This window comes from Ursus arctos, unplaced genomic scaffold, assembly GCF_023065955.2.
Source record: "Ursus arctos isolate Adak ecotype North America unplaced genomic scaffold, UrsArc2.0 scaffold_30, whole genome shotgun sequence".
NCBI classification, from domain to species: domain Eukaryota; kingdom Metazoa; phylum Chordata; class Mammalia; order Carnivora; family Ursidae; genus Ursus; species Ursus arctos.
The window spans coordinates 6,457,655-6,473,613 of record NW_026622986.1 but is presented as its reverse complement, the minus strand read 5'-3'; the positions used below and the strand labels follow the sequence as shown (position 1 = coordinate 6,473,613).

Sequence of the window (15,959 nt, the reverse complement as noted above, 5' to 3'; positions counted from 1 at the left end):
TGGAAGTAACAAAGATGTTTTCCAATAGGTGAATGGATCAACAACCTGTGGCACATCCATATAATGGTATGCTATTCAGCAGTAAAAAGAAATGGGCTATCAAGCTACAGAAAGACATAGCAAAAACAAGGGAATATTGCTAAGTGACAGAAGCCAGTTTTGAAAAAAGCTATATAATTTCAACTATATAGTACTCTGGAAAAGGCAAAACTATACAGACAGTATAAATATCAGGAGTTGCCAGGGTTTCAGAATCAGGAGTAATGGAGTTGGAGCGCAAGGAATTTTCAGGGTGCTGAAGCTATTTTGTATAATACTATAGTGGTGGGCACATGATTATACATTTGTCAATATCTATAGAATTGTGCAACAATAGGAGTAAACCATGGATATTATTAATAATTCATCAACATTGATTCATCAATTGTAACAAATATATTATCTAATACAGAATGTTAATAATAGGGGAAATTGTAAGTGTGGGGGGGAGAAGTATATGGTAACTATGTAAACCTGAATTGCTCTAGAAAAAAATCTATTAAAAATTTCAAAAAGAATACAAAAATACTAATTTGAAGGGATACATGTACTCTGATGTTTATAGCAACATTATCTATAATAGCCAAATTATGGAAACAGACCAAATGGCAATTGACGAATGAATAAAAAAGATATGGTATATTTGTAAAATGGGATATTACCAGCCATAAAAGTAATGAAATCTTGACATTCACAACAACATGGATTGAGCTACAGAGTACATTATGCTAAGCAAAATAAGTCAGGCAAAGACAAATACCATATGATTACACTCATATACTAATTGAAGAAACAAAAAAACAAACATATGGAAAAGAAGAGAGAACAGCAAACTAAGAAACAGATTCTTAACTGCAGAGAACAATTTGATGGTTACCAGAGGGGAGGTGGGTGGGGGGATGGGTTAAATAGGTGATGGGGATTAAGGAATGTACTTGCGATGGTCAGCAGGTGTTGTATGTAAGTGGTGAATCACTAAATTCTACACTTGAAACTAACATCACACTGTATGTTAACTAACTGGAATTTAAATAAAAACTTAGAAAAAAATCCAGCAATATTTTTTTTTCTGAAAATTGATAAGGTAATTCTAAAATTTATAGAATAAATAAAATCTTAAAAAAAAAAAAAAAAAAATGCCCTAAAATTTATAGAGCAGTGCATAGAGCCAAAATAGAAAAACTCAACAAAAAAGAAGACATTTAAAGATCAGAAAATACTTATATCAGATATTATTATAAAAATAAAATAATCTGGGGGCGCCTGGGTGGCACAGCAGTTAAGCGTCTGCCTTTGGCTCAGGGCGTGATCCCGGCGTTATGGGATCGAGCCCCACATCAGGCTCCTCCACTATGAGCCTGCTTCTTCCTCTCCCACTCCCTCTGCTGTGTTCCCTCTCTCGCTGGCTGTCTCTATCTCTGTTAAATAAATAAATAAAAAATCTTTAAAAAAAATAAAATAAAATAATCTCAAGTACTATAATACTGGTACAATGATAAATAGACAAATGGAGTAAATTATTGTCAGAAACAGATTTGAATGCATTGATGACAAAGGAGAAATCATATAACAAAAGTAAAAGAAAATTCTTTTACATATTGTAAAACAATAGGACTTCTAGAAACTTCTATAGGAAAATGTGTTCTTATCTTTGGATTAGGGTATTTTAAAAATAGACTACAATAAATGTACACTACCTATAAATGTAAATGTTTTAAAGATGGACTTAATGTTCAGTATTATGTCCATCACTAAGAGATTTAAAAAGCATATGACAGAGTAGGTTTGCAGCTCAAATAACCAACAGAAAGTTTTCATCAGAATATTATAAGGATTATTAATATGGTATTAAGAAATAAATTGGAAATTCAACACAAATTGAGCAAGAGTCTTAAACATATACTTTACCAAAGAAGATATCTAAATGACCAATAAACATTTGAAAAGTATACAATCTTATTAGTTAGTTGGAAAATTGAAATTAAAGTCACAAAGATGCTGTGACATGCCATCATTGAGTGTAAATCAGAAAGAATGACAGAATCAAGTCATGATAATGTAGGGCAATTGAAACTTTCAGAAATTGCTGGTAGTAGTGTAAATTGATAGACACACTTTGGAAAACTGTTCACATTTCTACTATTTATTGGGCATGATGGCTGACTTTGGTCTCTAAAAAGAGACCAAAAAGCAGTAGGATGGCCTATTCAAGTGCTGAAAGGAAAAAAAAATCAACCAAGAATTTTATTCCTACCAAAACTATCTCTCTGTAATGAAGGTGAAATAGAGATTCCTAAATAAATTTAAAAAAAAGAAAAAGAGAGAGAGAATGCACTGCTAGCAGTTTGACTTTACAAGAAAACAAAAGACAATTATTCAGGCTGAAAGCAAGTGACTTCATATAGTAATCTTAATTCTCTAAAAAAGAGAATTGGCAAAGGAAGTTCTATAATTAAAAAATATAATATATGTATGTATTTCATCACTTTTTTCCTTTTCATTGATTTAGTAGGCAATTGTATAAAACAATATGTATATGTTTGTATTATTGGACCTATGACATATAGACATATAATATATTTCACAATACAGCACAAAGAAAATGAGTAGGAACAGTAATGTATTCAGGTAAAAAAAAATATTATATCAGATGGTAACTTGAATCTGCAGAAACAAAAGAAAGAACCAGAAGTCATAAGATTAATATATATCATAAACATATACTTGCTATTTTTTATCTCAGCTTCTTTAAAAGGCATAAAATTATACAAAGATATAATTATAACAATTACAACGATGACTTTATATTTACAGGTGTAATATGTATAACAATTGTGTAAATGAGGATAATGCTATATGAGAGCAACATTTCTATACCTCACTGGAATTACTGCAACTTAATTAGTATAAGTCTGAAGTATAATTAGTATAAGTCTGAGATATACTGAGATATAATTGACATACAAAATTGTATATTTAATGTGTACAATGTGTTGATTTGGTACATTTATATATTGCAGTATGATTACTACCCTAGTATTGTTAGCATTTCCATTATGTCACATTATTATCCTCTTTTTTGTGGTAAGAACATTTAAAATCCAGTGTCCTCTACAAATAACTATGGAAATAGTTATACAATTTTGTGAATATGTGAATATATTTTAAAAACAGTGAATTGAATACTTTAAATGTGTAAATTATATATGTTATATATGTTTTATTTTATTTTGTTTTGTATTTATTTATTTAGTTAGTTTTGCATTCATTTTTTTATAGTTTCAAGTTTTTATTTATTCCAGTTAGTTAACGTAAAGCATATATTAGTTTCAGGAGTAGAATTTAGTGATTCATCACTTACATACAACCCTACTGATCATCACAAGTGCCCTTTTTAAAACTATCACCATTTAACCTATTCCCCAGCCCACTTCCCCTCCAGCACCTTGCAGTTTGGTCTCTATAAATCAGAGTCTATTTTCTGGATTGTCTCTCTCTTTCCTCCCCCATGTTCATCTATTTTGTTTCTGAAATTCCACATATGAGTGAAATTACATGGCATTTGTCTTTCTCTGACTCACTTACTTGGCTTAGCATAATATTCTCTAGCTCCATCCACATTGTTGCAAATGGCAAGACTTCTTTTTTGTCGCTGAGTAATATTCCAGTGTGTGTGTGTGTGTGTGTGTGTGTGTGTGTACATCTCTTCTTTATCCATTCATCAGTTGATGGACATTTGGGTTCTTTCCATAATTTGACTATTGTTGATAATGCTGCTGTGAACATCAGGTGCATGTATTCCTTTGAACCTTTGGGTAAATATCTGGTAGTGCAATTGCTGGATCATAGAGTAGTTCTATTTTCTAACTTTTTGAGGGACTTCCATACTGTTTTCCAGAGTGGTTGTATCAGTTTGTATTCCCACCAGCTGTGTAAGTGGGTTCCTCTTTCTCCACATGCTCACCAACACGTGTTGTTTCTTGTGTTGTTAATTTTAGCCATTCTGATAATTGTCAGATGGTGTCTCCTTATGGTTTTGATTTGTATTTCCCTGATGATAAGTGATGTTGAGCATCTTTTCATGTGTCTGTTGGTCATCTGGATGACTTCTTTGGAAAAGTGTCTATTCATGTCTTCTGTCCATTTTTTAACTGGATTTTTATTTTTTTAGGTGTTGAGTTTTATAAGTTCTTTATTTATTTTCGATACTAACCCTTTATCAGATATGTCATTTGCAAATACTTTCTCCCATTCCATAGGTTGCCTTTTAGTTTCATTGGTTATTTCCTTCACTGTGCAGAAGCTTTTTATCTTGACAAAGTCTCAATAGTTCATGTTTACTTTGTTTCCCTTGCCTCTAGAAAAGTATCTAGTAAGGAGCTGTTATGGCTGAGGTTACTACCTGTATTCTCCTCTAGGATTTTGATGGTTTTCTGTCTCACATTTAGGTCTTTCATCAAATTTGAATTTATTTTTGTGTATGATGTAAGAAAGTGATCCAGTTTCATTCTTTTGCATGTTGCTGTTTAGTTTCCCTAATACCATTTGTTAAAGAGACTGTCTTTTTCCCTATGGATATTCACTGCTGCTTTCTCAAAGATTAGTTGACCATATAGTTGTGGGTCCATTTCTGGGTTTTTTGTTGTATTCCATTGATCTGTGTGTCTGTTTCTGGGCCAGTACCATCTGTCTTGATCATGACAGCTTTGTAATATAGCTTAAAGTCCAGAATTTTGATGCCTCCAGCTTTGCTTTGCTTTTTCAGGATTGCTTTGGTTGTTCAGGGTCCTTTGTGGCTCCATACAAATTTTAGGGTTGTTCGTTCTAGCTCTGTGAAAAATGATGGTGGTATTTTGATAGGGATTGCATTAAACTTGTAGATTGCTTTGGATAGCATAGACATTTTAACAACATGTGTCACGTCAATCCACGAGCATGGAATGTTTTTCCATTTCTTTGGGTCATCTTCAATTTCTTTCGTAAGTGTTCTGTAGTTCTTGGAGTACAGAACTTGTACATCTTTGATTTACAAATCAATCAACATGATACACCACATTAATAAATGAAAAGATAAGAACCATATGATCCTCTCAATAAATGCAAAAAAGCATTTGACAAAATATAGCATCCATTCTTGGAAACCCCAACAAAATAGGGAAAGAGGGAACATACCTCAACATCATAAAGACCATATACAAAAACCCACAGCTAATATCATCTTCAATGGGGAAAAACTGAGAGCTTTTCCTCTGTGGTCAGGAACAAGACAGGGACATCTCACCACTGTTATTTAACATAGTATGGGAAGTCCTAGCCTATCAGGCAGACAACAAAAAGAAATAAAAAGCCTCCAAATAGGCAAGGAAGAAGTTAAACTTTCACTATTTGCAGATCACATGGTACTGTATATAGAAAACCTGAAAGACTCCACCAAAAAGTTGCTAGAACTGATACACAAGTTCAGTAATGTCATAGGATACAAAATCTGTGTACAGAAATCTGTTGCGTTCCTATACACTAATAATGAAGCAGCAGAAGTAGAAATCAAGGAGTCAATCCTGTGTTTACAATTGCACCAAAACCAGGAAGATACATAGGAATAAACCTAACAGAAGAGGTAAAAGATATGTACTCTGTTATACATGTTTTTAAAAATAACCCAGTGATCTCCAAGAAGAATAGGATAAAAAAAGAATTTGGAAAGTGGGAAGACATAACAAGGGAGAAAAATGTAATTTTTACTAGATTATAAATTTCTCCAGCGCATAACTCTTAATTCCTAATACTTAACCTGATCTTCCCTCAGATACTGTTCTCATTTTCTCTTGCTTATTTAAGGATCCTTTGCTTCCTCAATTCAAATGACCAAACCCTTCTTATATATACCAGTTGGAGAAAGAACCAGAGAAGTTAAAATACATCTGCTAATACTCCCAGGTTTTTGTTGCTGTAGAACTTATTACATTCACAAACTGGTCTTACTTAATTATTGAAAACTCGTTCTGCCTAATCTGACCTATTTCATTCTGTTAATGCTGCAGCACCTTTATACGGATTGCAGTGTTGGTACATTTGGATTACCAAGATCATAGTGCAATCTTTACTATTTATTGACTCAGCCATTGTTCCAAAGAAAGACTTTCACGTCCGGGTGAATATTCATAACATGTTTCCAAATTTAGGTACATGCTGTTAGAACCAACCAGACCACAAAACTTCCGAGCCAGTGGTTGACCTTAGGTGACCCTTGCTTTTTCAATATAAACTCTCCTCTAACCATGTTCGTATATTTTTCTTATAATGGGATCTAGTTGAAATTTTTAAATCAAGTAAAAATTTCAAATCACAGAAAAACTCCAATGAAAAGAGACCAAATCTCAATCCTGGTACTTCTGCAAATTTAACTGTCTACATGCCAAAGAGACCTGGGAAAGCATTGTTATTTTTTTCAATCCACAAAATATCTTGCTTTTCTTTTCCATTACTGATACCTGCTCTTTTTTTTTTTTTTACAACTAAGTAACATAAAAAGAGAATAAAATATTCTTGAACTAGTCAAAGAATTTCTACTCCCTAGTAATTTTCTGTGGCAATGGAGACCATGATTTGTAACCTGTAGGGAAAAAATTTTATGTTCCACATCACTAGGTATATCCTTACAGTATGATTATGATTTTAATGTAAAGTCAGAAGTTATATTATTATCATAAACTCTCCAGGATATTTTAATTTAGCATAAGACATAACATTGTATGGAAAAAGCACTAGTTAAAGGATTATGAGATGTGAGTTTGTGCATCAGTTTTTTCATTATCTGGATACACAGTCTTGGTCAAATCATTAACATCTCTAAGCCTCAATATATGGAAGCGTAATGATTGCTAATATCCCTTCCAATAATAAGGTTTACTGATTCTGCAATACAAATATTTCACTATAACGTTTATCCATTACTAACAAGGCTGGTTAAGTTAGTGCTGCACACACACACACATGAAGGTTACCTTATGAAGTATTTTTATGTTTATTTCTATAGAAACTAATATAGAACACTTGAAAGATGCTAATGGAACACGTAAATTGGTGGAGGCAATGAAGATGCAATCAAAGAATCTCCCTGGTAAGAACAAGAGTTTTACAAGGCTAATATTTCTGGTTTGTTTACCTTCTTTGGGATTTAATGAAGATTGGGTCTAAATGACAAGAGTAGCTCTATGTTATTATTATTATACAGGTAAAATCTTCATGAATATTCTCATATTTCATTATATTCTGGTATTTACTAGAAATAAAAATTAAGATATTATGAGTTTTAGAACTCATTCATTTAGAAATTAAACCATAAAAAATTAAATGCTATAGTGACCTTAGAATATGGTTGGTCAAAGTATGTTTAATGCTATTCTATTCATTTTTTTTTTCTGGCTTGGCAAGAAAATTCCTTCAAAATTTGCCAAAGGAGAAAGGCTACCTCATGAATATAGTAGTCACAAGAAGAATTTAGGATAGTTGATTTATTGGTTACCATTTCCCTCTATGGGAATAGAGGAGTGATGGAAATACCAGGCATATTATGGTATCTCAGCTGTAGTAAAGTACACTAGTTGTGTTATATAGTTCAGAGATTATATTACTGCCTTTACCCATATAACAGTGATGGACATACTGTCTGTTGACTTCTAGTGTGATACCAAAGAGGTAGACAGCTTAACTGATATATAAAGGAAAGGTACAGTCAAAGACAACCCTATTAAAAACACTGTCATCAAAGGTCACTCTGGGCATGTCCAAAGACTTTGCCCTTTGGGAATAAGTATAAAGAGAAAGATATTATTTTGAAAAGAACAACATGGAAACCCAGCAGTTGAAAAATACAGTAACTGAAATTTTAAAATTCACTAGAAGTGCCCAGTAGATTTATGCTGTCAGTAGAAAGAATGAGCAAACTTGCAATATTGAAATACTACAATGAGAGTGGAGAAATTAGAGCAGAGAATATAATTTAAAATAATGGCTGAAAGAGAACTAGATATCGTAAATAAAATTATTATTATAGCAAACACTATCTATACATATTTGCTCTTCTTTCAGTTTCTCTATAGGGCAAAAAGTTTTATAAATAATGAAAGAAGTATAGTTAATTATATTTATAGGTGTGGAGAGAGAATAGGGCTTTTGAATGATATACAAAACTCTATATCCAAAATACGTTGTAACATTTCTAAATCTCACTGGAATTTGATGAGTATAAATCTTAAGTAGATTCTACAATTGTGGTGACTGTTACACATTTCTATGATCATATTAATAATGACTGATTAAACATTTAAAATGGGAAATTGTATACTATATGTATAATATGCTATATTTAAAAAATAACTCCAAGAACTTCAAGCAACATAGGATTTTTTTAAGGACTTGAAGCAATGGAAGGATATTGTGAAGGAGGAAAATTAACACATATGCCTTTTTGCTCCTAATGTTTAACCCAATCTACACTCAAGAGGTATTCTCATTGCCTCCCCCTTATATAAGAATCCCTTGCTTTCTCAATTCATGTGACTCAGTTCTTCTAATTACATCTGTTGGAGAAAGACCAGAGGGCTAAAATATGTCTGCCAATGTTTTCCAGTTACGTGTTGCTATAGCTCATATTACTTTCATAAATGTCATTACTTAATTATTGAAAACCTGTTCTGCCCAATCCAGTTTTGTCTTTGGTTTTAGTAATGATGGCCCATCAGGTCTCTGCCTCTGTTTAGGTTACAGTAGCAGTATATTTTTTGCTGCCATGGTGGTAGTGAAAACTTTACAGTTCATGGGCTTAGTCATTTCTCCAAAGCAAGACTTCTAACCTGTGATGTCTGGGTCATGGCAATGCTTCCCACTTCAGGTACACGTGTGTTAGAACCTATTGCCCACAAAACTTCACCCAATAGGTAACCCAGAGTTGCTTATTCTAGTTATTTCTTTTGCAATGTGAAATTGTTTTAGATGAGTTTCTTCGTATTTTTTCTGTCATTAGACCTACATAGTAGTTTCCACATCCAGGAAAAAGCTAAAAATCATGTAAAGACTCCAATGGAAAGGGATGCAATGCCAATGTTCACATTATTGCAAATTACCCATTTCCTCCTCCCCAGCTAGAAGTTCTACATGGTAAGAGGACCTTGAGAGAGCACTTTATCTCATTCCATATGTTATTTGTTATTCTTTTCCATCACTGATGCCTACTTGATTTAAAGTGCCGTAACTTAATAAAAGGGAGAACATTAAAATATTCCTGGACAAGTCAAAGAATTTCTGTGACTCTACTGACCATAGTTTGTAAATTGACCTGGGGAAAAACTGTTAAGTCCTGCCTCACCAGGTATATCCCCACCATATGAATGTGTTTTTAAAATGTGCATGGAAGTTATACTATTAAGTTAAATGTTCTGGGGTGATTTAAAACTGTGAAAGACTTTATGTTTTCTGGGTAAAGCCATAGAAGAAGCACCAATTTGTGCATCAATTTGGTCATTACCCAGATATGTCACTTTTGTCAAATCACTAAACATCTCTATGCTTCAGTATAATGAGGCTTACATGTTTACTAACAGCTCTTCAGATTAAAAGGTATTATGTTTCTGCAACCCAGACATTTCATTAGAATTCTCCTCCTATAATAAGAAATGCTAATTAGAGGGATAGTAGACACACAAACACACATGTGCTAACATTTACCTTACAAAAGTACTTTGAAACTGTTTATTTCTATAGCGATTGATACAGACCCCCTCCCAGGTGTTACCGGAAGAGGTATAATAAAGAAGGAAATCGAGACACAGTCAAAGAGTCATCCTGGTAAGAACAAAAATATTTCAAGTCTACTTAAGGTTTATTTATTTCTTCTGGAGTTTAAATTTGGATCTTTAAAGACTGTAGAATCTATGTGCTATTATTATATTATAAGAATATTACATTATAGTATATTACATTATATAATATATATAGTATGTATATAGGGTATTACATTATAGGAGTATTATATTACTCCTATAATTAGTGGAATTCTAGCAGTTATTATAAATTGACAACTAGTCACATATTATAGGTTTTAGAACTGATCCATTAAAATGTGATCCTTAAAAACCCAATGTGGAATTGAGCTTTGAATACGCTTGATGGAAGCATTTCAAATGCTGTTGTACTCCGTTTGTTTTTTCAGGCTACATAGGATAGTTGCTTTGTATTTTCAAAGCAGAAATTCTAGCTTATGAAATGGATAAGAAGAGGAATTTAACAGCTAGTTATTGCATTGGTTACTAATTCCCTCTATATGATTGAAATATCAAACAAATTTATAATATCTCAGGTGAAGTAGAAACCTTAGTTTTGTCATATAGTTCATAGTTTATGCTACTGCCTCTTTGCCTGGTGGAACAGTGTTTCACACACTTCTGATCCATCCTTGTGTGATATCAAAAGAGGCAGAGAACTTAACAGAGAAACAAGGGAAAGAAATAGTCAAAGGGACCCCTTTTAAGAAACTGTCATTCAAAGGTGACTATGTGCATGCTCAAGTTTATGCCCTCGAAGAATCAACATCAGAAGCTTCACACTGCAGGGAAGGAGACTTCAGTACAATAGAAAATGGTCCAGCCTGATTTCTAGATAAACAATCAGGAAAACAACAACAAACTTTCCAAGGGGAGGAGAACTCAGTATTCACATTTGCTGCAATATGTTATCTAAAATGCCCAGTTTTTACCAAAAAGAAAATATAAGACATGAAAGAAACCATAAAAGTGTGTACTGTACACTACGAATTTCAGAAAGAATAGGTTTTTAAAAATACTAAAGCAGTGAGAGGGTGTTGTGAAGGAGGAAACTGTGATTCTTTTTTTTTTTTAATGTTCAGTTAGCCACTGTATAGTACATCATTCGTTTCTGATGTAGTGTTCAATGATTCATTGAATCATATGACACCCAGTGCTCATCACAGCATGTGCCCATCTTAATAACCATCACCCTGTTATCCCCCACCCTTCTACCCTCTGAAACCCTCAGTTTGTTTCCTGGGGTCCAGAGTTTCTCATGGTTTGTCTCCTTCTCTGATTTCTCCCCCTTCAGATTTCCCTCTCTTTCCCTATGGTCCTCCGTGCTATTGCTTATGTTCCACAAAGGAGTGAAACCATATAATAATTGTCTTTCTCTGCTTGACTTACTTCACTTAGCATAATCCCCTCCAGTTCCATCCATGTCGATGCAAATGGTGGGTATTCATCCTTTCTGATGGCTGAATAATATTCCATTGTATATATGTACCACATCTTCTTTATCCATTCATCTGTTGAAGGGCATCTTGGAAACTGTGATTCTTACTAGAATATAAATTTCTCAAGGACACACCTTTTCCCCCCAGTTTTTAATCCTATCTGCTGTGAAATGTTCTAAATGTCTCCTTGCTTATTTAAGAATCTCCTCACACTCATCCCAAATGAACCATTTATTCTTACTTATGCCAATTGCAGAAAAAATCAGAGAACCTCAGATATATCTCCTAATATCCCCATTTTGCATTGCTCTATAGCATTTTACTTTCACAAAATGTCATTATGTACTTATTGAAACTTGTTGCATCCGATGTTATTTTTTATGGTTCCTTCTGGTGAGATATCCAGGCTGGTTCCCACTTCTTAGGTTGTGGTGAATATATATTTGGGGTCCAAAAGTCATAGTACACCTTTAACAGTTATTCATGGTCTCAGCAATTATAACAAAACAAGATCTACCTTATGGTGTCAGGTTCATACAGGTTTCCAATCTCTGATACACACTTTCCAATAACCAACTTTCATTCACAAAATATTAGGTACTTTATTTGACCCAAGTCACCAATCCTAATTATCTCCTTTTTGACTTGATGTAAATTCCTTTTTAATATCTTTCATGTGTTTTTCCTCTTTTTTGACCTATTTAATAGTTTCTAAATCCAGCAAATGTTAAAATCACATAAAAATTCAAATGAAATGATATGCAATTGCAATAGTGGTATTACTGCAGATTCATTCATATTCCTTTCCCCACCACAAGGTATGCACATGAAGGGAACTGATAGGCACTTTTTTTTTTTAGACCACAGAACATCTTACCTTTCTACAGCACTGATGCCTACTTGATTTACAATTATATAACCTTAAAAAGTGGCATAAAATAGTCTTGAAAGAGCCAAAGAATTTCTGCCTCATAGTAACTTTTTCTGATGTGGGACTATGGTTTATAACTTGAACTATGAACGAAAATGTCGCGTTCAATCTCAGTTGTATATCCTACAGTATGACTGTTCTTTTAGCATAAACTTGGAAGTTATATTATTAACACAAATTTCTCAAGATATTTAAGGTTTTATAAAAAGGTAGCATTGTATAGAAAAAGCACTGGTTAAGGAGTTACGGGGTGTCAGTTTTGTCATCATCTTGGTATGTTTTCTTGATTAAATCCCTAAACATTTTTGAGCCTCAGTATCATGAGCCTTATATGATTGTTAAGAGCACTTCAAATTCTAGGAAATTTTTTATTGTGCAATTCAGACATTTTGTTTTTCTCTTCTTCTAGAAGAACAAATGCTGATTAAGTTTATACTACACACACACACACACACACACACACAACCACACATTAATGCTTACCTTATAAAGTGTTTGGAATTTTTTTTTTTCTTTTTGGTCTATAGAGACTGATGTAGAACACTTGACATATACTGTTGGAGGAGAAAAAATAATCAGTGAAATCAAGACACAACTTAAAAGTCACCCTGCATTTTTTAAGTCTAATATTTATGGTTTATGTCATTTTGGAGATTTAATTAAGTACGGATCTTTAATGACAACAGTAACTATATGTTATTACATGGGTAAAAATCTTCATGAATTCCCTCTTATAATTAATTAAACTCTAGTATTTATTATCATTAGAAAATTAGCTAGATATTATTAGTTTTAAAATGTATTTAGAAAGTAAGCCATACAATCCAGTGCTCTAGACTGGACCTAGAATATTCTTGGTGTAATATTTCTCACTGCTGTTCTACTCACTTTCTATTGCTGGTGTAGAAAGGAAAGTTGCTTTAAATTTAAAAAGCAAAAAAGGCTCATTGATGAGTTTTATAAGAACATTATAACAGTTATTTCATTGGTTACCACATATATACCATATGTAGTTAAGTTGACATGTGGATTTATGTCTCTCCTAGTTCTCTAGCTGTGTTATGTAATTCACAGATAACACTACAGCTTCTAATCCCGGAGTAACACTGTTAGATACCTCTCTCTCTCTCTCTCTCTCTCTCTCTCTCTCTCTTTCCCTCTCTCCCTCTCTCCCTCTCTCCCTCTCCCTCCCCTTCTCCCTCTCTCTCTCTTTTTTAGACTCCCTGTGCATGCTCCCAACAACAATAAGAGTGAGTTTTGACAGACAGTAAACACCCCCAGAAAGCTGACTGGGAAGAAACCATAAACTTGAGCACTCAGCACTGCTATAAAGAAAACAAAAGGGAGGTTCTCAGCAACCAACCTGTCTTTACAGCACAGAAAGCTTAAGAATTCTCTTTCTTTTTTAGAGAGAGAGAGGGAGAGTGTGTACACACATGTGTGCATGCAAGAAGGTGGAGGAGTAGAAGGAGAGGGAGAGAGAGAATCTTAAGCAGGCTCCATGCTTAGTGTAAGGCCCACTGGTTGGGGGCAGGGGGGCTCAATCTCACAACCCTGTGATCATGACCTGAGCTGAAATCAAGAGTCAGACACCAACTGAGCCACCCAGGTGACCTAATACAGTTCTCTTAGGTTTAAGAAATACTGTAGTCATGAACTTTTGGCAGAAATGATGCTGAAATCTAGAATTTGGAAATAGTTGAATCCTCACATACAAGCAACAAAATAGGCGTTCTTGATGAAATTTAAGATTAAGGCAAGATTTCTGAAACTTTGCTTTTGAATGCTTTATTTATTTCATTATATCACACTTTTACTCCTGAAAAAAAAGTAGTTAAAAATAATCAAATATCTTCTCCTGTTTAGTAGGTTACTTTTAATTTTGTTGATTTTTTCCTTCACTATGTAAAAGCTTCTTAATCTGATGTAGTACCAATATTTTGTTTTGCTCTCCCTTGCTTCAGGAGACATATCTAGAAAAATGTTGCCTCAACCAATGTCAGAGACATTACTTCCTAAGCTCCGTTCTAGGATTTTTATGGTTTCAGGTCTCACATTTTTAAATCCATTTTGAGTTCCATTTGCTACAACATGGATGGAACTAGAGAGTATAATGCTAAGTGAAAAAAGTCAGAGAAAGATAAATACTATATGATGTCACTCACGTGGAATTTAAGAAACAAAACAAATGAGCAATGGAAAAAAAGAGAAAGAGAGAGACAAACCAAGTAACAGAGTCTTAACTCTAGAGAACAAACTGATGGTTACCAGAGGGGAATGGGGGGGGAGGATGGGAGAAATAGGTGATGGAGATTAAGGAGTGTACACATCACGGAATGTTATATGGAATTGTTGAACTACTATATTGTACACCTGAAACTAACACTATTGGTGCCAGTCAGTTATGTGAACTAACTGGAATTAAGATAAAATTTTTAAAAAATGAATCAAATAAAAATTATTTACTCAAAGAGCTTATAACTAAGGTGGTATGAAAATGGAATCATTTGAATTAAGCAGTTAAATTTGTTTTGTGTTTTACTCTAACAAATTTGATAAATTGTGAAGAGTCATTTTTATATATCTTTAATTTTCAGACTGTTTTTGTTTAGGTACTTTGAATTATTATTTGCTTCACTGTTCCTCATATTAGGGGTCCTCATCAATTTTAATAATCTTTGGCACAGAGATGAAGTACTCTTATCAACATTTAGTCAATTTAAAATACCATGCCTTTTAAGAGCAAAATTAATTTAGTTACTTAATCTGTGCTTATTTATTAATTGTGAATTTATAATTAAATACTGTAAACAGAATTTAAGAGAAATTGCTAAGAGGAAAAGAGTTGAAAGGAGACTATAAGCTCAAATACAGAAATTAATATTCACATTTAAGATAAAATGGGTTTGATTAAAGGTCAAGATTAAGGAAGATGCTATCTAAGAATACAGAACAAAAAAAGGGAGAGAAAATGAAGAAGTTTATAGAAATTGGAATGATAGACAAGTGGCCACTCAAATATGAAAATATTACAAATGCAGAAATAAGGACTAATACACAGAGACTGGAGAGTAGTATGCAAATAGTCATAACATCTTTGTGAAATTTTTAAAATTTTTGTTTTAGGTGTGAATTTATTTAAAGACAGGTATATGTCCATACAACATCAAGAAGATTCTTTTACCAGTGACACCGCACCACGTAAATTCTCAACAAACGAGATCAGTTTTTCATCCTTTGACAATCAAGGTAAAATATATAACAACATAAAATAAGTATCTAATTATCTAGAACATGTTTTGTAGTATGCTTTTTCATTTTACTTCTTATGAAATATTTTAAGCATTTGGAAAATATGTAACACTAATATAAAAAATACAAGATTCTAATGGTTTCCATTCTGTGCTGTTATAATCTCATTCCACTTTTTCTCAGTTCTTACTTAGGCTGTCATAAGCCATACATAATGGTGTTTTATACAAGTGTTTTCCAAAATACTTGATTGTGCCCTCTTTATTTTCCTTTATTGTGGAATTACCCCTTGTCTTCTCCCCAACTTCCCACATTATTCTTGTAGGTCAGTTAATTTTACAAAAATATGTACACCACACACACACACACACACACACACACACACACACGCACACACTTTTTAGCAGAAACCTGCAAGTTAAATGCTTTTACTTCTTTTGGTTTTCCTGAGTATATTATTATGCCATCTCAGCAATA

General features: G+C 33.2%; 1 protein-coding gene across 1 annotated transcript in view; it reads left to right on the top strand.

The window, feature by feature from the left end:
- The window catches only part of LOC125282787 (uncharacterized), an 85,672-nt gene that overhangs the window by 21,232 nt on the left and 48,481 nt on the right, over positions 1–15,959 (top strand). The window contains exons 2-4 of the mRNA XM_057304642.1: positions 7,076–7,159; positions 9,802–9,885; positions 15,357–15,479. Of these exons, the coding sequence (XP_057160625.1) occupies positions 7,132–7,159; positions 9,802–9,885; positions 15,357–15,479 (235 nt within the window). The 5' untranslated portion in view covers positions 7,076–7,131. The remainder of the gene's footprint in view (positions 1–7,075; positions 7,160–9,801; positions 9,886–15,356; positions 15,480–15,959) is intronic.